The 6,203-nt window shown below is 45.5% G+C and overlaps 1 protein-coding gene across 1 annotated transcript in view; it reads left to right on the top strand.

Moving 5' to 3' along the window:
• Positions 1-699: 699 nt before the first annotated feature.
• The window catches only part of KHDRBS3 (KH RNA binding domain containing, signal transduction associated 3), a 172,928-nt gene continuing 167,424 nt past the window's right edge, over positions 700-6,203 (top strand). The window contains exon 1 of the mRNA XM_075316179.1: positions 700-885. Coding sequence (XP_075172294.1) covers positions 801-885 — 85 coding nt within the window. The 5' untranslated portion in view covers positions 700-800. The remainder of the gene's footprint in view (positions 886-6,203) is intronic.

The following is a 6,203-nucleotide window of genomic DNA, read 5'->3' as shown; positions in this document are numbered from 1 at the left end:
ATGTGGATCAGCACCAGGGACAATGGCTGCATAGAACGTGGATCAGAACCAGAGACAACGGCTGCATAAAATGTGGATCAGCACCAGGGACAATGGCTGCATAGAACGTGGATCAGCACCAGTAACAATGGCTGCTTAGAACATGGATCAGCACCAGTAACAATGGCTGCTTAGAACATGGATCAGTACCAGGGACAAGGGCTGCATAGAAAGTGGATCAGCACCAGGGACAACGGCTGCATAAACGTGGATCAGCAACAGGGACCATGGCTGCATAGAAAGTGGATCAGAACCAGGAACAACAACTACATAGAACGTGGATCAGAACCAGGGACAGCAGCTGCAGAGAATGTGGATCAGTATCAGGGACAATACCTGCCTAGAAAGTGTATTAGCACCAGGACAGCGGCTGCATAGAAAGTGTATTAGCACCAGGAACAACGGCTGCACAGAACATGGATCAGCACCAGGGACAGCGGCTGCAGAGAATGCGCGGATCAGTACCAGGGACAGTGATCGGCGGAAGGATCCATTTGCTGGTGGCGGAGGGATCAGTGAGGACTGTGTCTGGAGGAGGAGCTCGGGCGGGGGATGCAGCAGAGTTTATAGAGCGCACAGCCGCCGCCGCCGCGCACAGTCCGGAGGAGGCAGAGGAGCTGTGGATTGTCGCTGTGTTTCCTCCGCGTCTCCCGCTGTATGACTGTCCCTGCTGGGAGTAGTAGTGCACGTAGTTGTAGCAGTGCACATTTTCCTGCAGCTTTTTGCTCTCGGACTGTTGTTGTCGCTTCTGCGTTACTGGAATGGAGAAGTATTTGCCCCAACTCTTGGCTGAAAAGGACGCCTTGGACCCCTCCTTTACCCACGCGCTTAGGATGGTGACTGAAGGTGAGGAGCCCACCTCTATGGCACCTGGACAGGGGGATGATGATGGTGCAGGGGATGGATGAGAGCTCAATGTCAGGAGGGGTCTGCACAGCTCAGGTTACAGTCAGCTGGAAGATTCCACGATCAGGTCACCGCTTCTGTATTTCAGCAGGTGATGCACCTCTCAGGCAGATGTCTTGTGGCTTTCCTGGGATTTGGGCTGGTGAGGAGATCCCCTGGGATCTGGGCAGATGGATGGCTCTCCTGGGATTTGGGCAGATGGGGATCTCTTAAGATTTAGGTGGATAGGTGAATCTCCTAAGATCTGGACAGATAGGGGCATCTCTTCGGATTTGGTCAGCTGGGTTGATCTCCTGGGATCTGGGCAGATGGATGGAACTCCTGGGATCTGGGCAGAGGTATGGATCTCCTGGAAGTTGGGCAGATGGGGATCTGTTAAGATTTGGGTTGATAGATGAATCTTCTAGGATCTGGACAGATAGGGGGATCTCTTCGGATTTGGACAGCTGGGGGGACCTCCTAGGATCTGGACAGATAGGGGGATCTCTTCGGATTTGGGCAGCTGGGGGATCTCCTAGGATCTGAACAGATAGGGAGATCTCCTGGGATCTGGGCAGATGCGTGGATCTCCTGGGATTTGGGCAAATGGGGATCTCTTAAGATTTAGGTTGATAGGTGAATCTCCTAGGGTCTGGACAGGGGGATCTCTTCGGACTTGGGCAGCTGGAAGGATCTCCTGGGATCTGGGCAGGTAGGGGGATCTCCTGAGATCTGGACAGGTGCCCTCCCTGAGCCGTCCATGCACTTTATCCTGGACTGTGTGTAACTTTGCCACCATTGCTTGCAGGGGAAGGGGGAGGTAGTGATATTGTAAAAACCCCTATGGGTATTCCTTACCCTTTTATGACATCGTTTATCTGGATTCATAACATGGAGAAATGCAATTACTTTCAAATCAATTGTGATCAATGCGAGTGATATATTCTGATGGTTCAGAGCCCCCCTCCAGCCCCCCAGCCCCCCGCTCTCCTCCTGTTGGAGTCAATACCGATTCTAGGGTCAATAGAACCTCATGTAACAAGAGAGAAGCGAATGCTTTGTAAATAGAACGTTGAATTTCCAAATAGAACGTTGTCAGTAATGAAGGCGGCCACGTGACCGTGCTCATTCCTCTCCCATCCCTGTATCCATAGGCTGATTACATCATGGAGATCTGCTGGGTGTAGTAGTCCTCCTGTGCATGGCTGTAACAGATCCTCTCAAGGCTCTTGCATGTACTTCTGTTAGATGGGGAATATTTAATTTCTCATTACTGTGGAAGGAGGTGGAAGGTTTTCCTCTCTCCAAGATGCCGTTAATAGGAATTTCTTGTAAGTTGGCACTGTCCTATTCCCAGGGCGTCCTGGAGGAGTGATATCAGGCTGCAGTTAAGTCTCATTAGTCTCCACTCTGTGGCAGAGGTGGTTAATTTATCATGATCCCCCTCCCCCCTGCTCCCTATGCAGGTTTCTCTATATTATATTGCCCACCAGTCATGGCATCTTTCTATTGCTGTTATTAAGACCTCTTGTGAGCTGTTCATTTTCCCCTCAATCATACATTTGTGGAATATTATCAGCATTTCTTGTCTGTAGACTCTATTGTGTGGGTGTATGGACAGGAAAACATCTTTTGTGCATCTCTTTTTATGTACACTGATGCAGCAGAGCTGAATTTGTCATGTCATTGGCTCTATACAGACAGTTTTCCACATCAGCAATACATAATATCATAGTTTATAACACAAATGATCAAACTCGGCTCTGCTACATCCATTTAAATGTCTTACCTATATTTCTTAATGATTACTCAGGCCTGTCTTTATTGATGAGCGCTAGATACAGATGTAACGTGCAGATATTAATATTGATGGACTCAGATGCTTTGATGCCTATATATCCTGCTATGTATATAATGATATCACCTTCACCAGCTCTGTGTGGCAAGTATACATTGTATCATCCCAGTATATGTAATGTGACATCCTGTATGAACTGGCATTGTAGCCTCACATATCTCTTTCTTGATGCCTATGAATATTCTTATGGAATTTTTATTTTTTATTTTTTTCATCATTAGAACCGAATGGAACAAATTTGTTAGGGATATTTTTTTGTGTGACATTATTTTACATGGAGCAGAGCTGGGTTTGTCACTTGATACAGCTTAGTACTGTCACTGGACTTTTTATTTAATTGAGACAAAGGTTCAGATTTCTATCAGTATAGTCCTATATCTAAATACCAGGGTCAATAAAAAGTGGATGGACCCTCCACCTCCATTTCTATGTGTATAGTTCTGTATCTAAATACCCAGGTTAATCCAAAGTAAGTGGATGGACCTCACCACCCCCATTTCTATCTGTATAGTTCTGTATCTAAATACCCTGGTTAATACAAAGTAGGTGGACGGACCCCCCTATGCCTATTTCTGTCTACATAGTTCTATATCTAAATACAAAGGTCAATACAAAGTAAATGGATGGACCCCCCCACCCCCATTTCTATCTATATAGTTCTATATATAAATACCCACGTCAATTCAAAGTAGGTGGACGGACCTCACCACCCCCATTGTTATCTGTGTAGTTCTATATCTAAATACCCAGGTCAATACAAAGTAGATGGACGGACCCCCCCCCCCACGCCTATTTCTATCTATATAGTTCTATATCTAAATTCCCAGGTCAATACAAAGTAAGTAGGCGGACCCCACCACCCCCATTTCTATATGTATAGTTTTGTATCTATATACCCAGGTAAATACAAAGTAGGTGGACGGACCCCCCTACGCCTATTTCTGTCTACATAATTCTATATCTAAATACCCAGGTGAATACAAAGTAGGTGGACGGACCACCCTATGCCTATTTCTGTCTACATAGTTCTATATCTAAATACACAGGTCAATACAAAGTAGGTGGACGGACCCCCACTACGCCTATTTCTATCTATATAGTTCTATATCTAAATACGAAGGTCAATACAAAGTAGATGGACGGACCCCACCAACCCCATTTTTCTCTGTATTGTTCTGTATCTATATACTCAGGTCAATACAAAGTAAGTGGAAGGACCCCCAAACCACCATTTCTATCTATATCGTTCTATATCTAAATACCCAGATCAATAGAAAGTAAGTAGATGGACCCTACTACCCCCATTTATATCTGAATAGTTCTGTATCTATATACAGTAAGTGGACGGACCACCCCACTCCTATTTCTATCTATATAGTTCTATATCTAAATACCCAGGTCAATACATAGTAAGTAGACGGACCCCACCACCCCCATTTCTATATGTATAGTTCTATATCTAAATACCCAGGTCAATACAAAGTAAGTAGATGGACCCCACCACCCCCATTTCTATATGTATAGTTTTGTATCTATATACCCAGGTCAATACAAAGTAAGTGGAAGGAGCCCACTGTCTCCTTTTGTGGCACTGTACACATATTCTCCAATTACAACCCCTTTCCCCCATGGCACCATATATAGCGAGACCACCCTTCATTATTTTTCTATAGGACTACATGTTGTAAATATCTCATTTTTGTCTTTCCCAGTTGAGCGTTTCCACTGAGTTTGATGAAATATTCCACTCTGATACATCTTCACTTTGGATTCTGTCAGTCTTGACTTCATACCAATAGTATCCCATTATCTGCCCAGCAGCATGTTGCCTTTCACTATTTTACTATTCTCTACCCTTCCAGCTTGTTTTATGGGGCCCCATTACTTCTGAATGTGGCATTCCCGGTATTTGTAAATGCTTTACAGTATCACAGATGGAGGGATTTTAACTATGCAAATGAAGCGCCTCTTGCCAGTGGAAAGCGACTCTCCATATATTGTTTCCTCTGCTGTATTATGTGTTGCGTTCTTGGCGAGTCACAATCCCTATACGAGATGGTTGGTTCCCGGCTTCCAAATGTGCCATGTTGTATTTTCCTTCCTTCTGTCTGCCTCGTGTCTCCCCTGACATTCTCATCAAGACCAGTTTATCACAAGTTGGAAAGGCTAAATTGGAAATTGTTGCATTATTCTCATGGCCGCGCTCTCCTCCGTACACGGGGAATTGGGGAGTTTTCAGCCTTCTAGTATAAGTCTATAGAACCTGACCTTGATGTCCTCGACATCTCAGACAGTTGTGCTTTGGGAAAGTCGGTTTAGCAAGACTCAAAATGTTTTTCCATAAGATATGCAAAACAATTCTCAAAGTCACCCAGCCGAAAAGGAAAACAGGTGTTCTGATATGTTCTGATGCCCAATCTCCAAGCCAAGGTGGCCAACTCTATCCAAGGTGGCCAACTCTATCCAAGGTGGCCAACTCTATCCAAGGTGGCCAACTCTATCCAAGGTGGCCAACTCTATCCAAGGTGGCCAACTCTATCCAAGGTGGCCAACTCTATCCAAGGTGGCCAACTCTATCCAAGGTGGCCAACTTTATCCAAGGTGGCCAACTTTATCCAAGGTGGCCAACTTTATCCAAGGTGGCCAACTCCAAGGTGGCCAACTCCAAGGTGGCCAACTCCAAGGTGGCCAACTCCAAGGTGGCCAACTCTAGCCAAGGTGGCCAACTCCAAGGTGGCCAACTCTATCCAAGGTGGCCAACTCTATCCAAGGTAGCCAACTCCAAGGTGGCCAACTCCAAGGTGGCCAACTCTATCCAAGGGGGCCAACTCCAAGGTGGCCAACTTTATCCAAGGTGGCCAACTCCAAGGTGGCCAACTCCAAGGTGGCCAACTCTATCCAAGATGGCCAACTCTATCCAAGGTAGCCAACTCCAAGGTGGCCAACTCCAAGGTGGCCAACTCTATCCAAGGGGGCCAACTCCAAGGTGGCCAACTTTATCCAAGGGGGCCAACTCCAAGGTGGCCAACTCTATCCAAGTTGGCAAACTTTATTCAGGACTGTGGCTTAGTGGACGCACATCAAAAACTTTGGGAATTAATAAAGTGGCTAAGTTAGCAAATTTGAGTTTTTGTAACCTCTACTTACAGAAGGAAACTACAGTCTGTGGAATCACCTCCAGATGCCTTGGTTTGTAGGATTCAGATTTCAGGTTGTCTCAAGTCCTAGAAGCGTATAAAGTCTACTGTAAGTGTTAAAGGCAAAGGCAATTGAGAATTTTTGATACATTCTTTTTATAGACCCCCCAAAAAGTGAAAGGGATCTGGTAAGGGTTATATTTAGAGGTATAACTTTATCCTAAAATGTCAGAACCTCCATATTATTAGATAAGGGGAGTCCCAAAGGTTCCGAAAGGTGGGAG

This window comes from Anomaloglossus baeobatrachus, chromosome 6 (genome assembly GCF_048569485.1).
Source record: "Anomaloglossus baeobatrachus isolate aAnoBae1 chromosome 6, aAnoBae1.hap1, whole genome shotgun sequence".
NCBI lineage: Eukaryota > Metazoa > Chordata > Amphibia > Anura > Aromobatidae > Anomaloglossus > Anomaloglossus baeobatrachus.
Note: the sequence above shows the minus strand (reverse complement) of the source record. Positions and strands in the feature narration are given on the sequence as shown.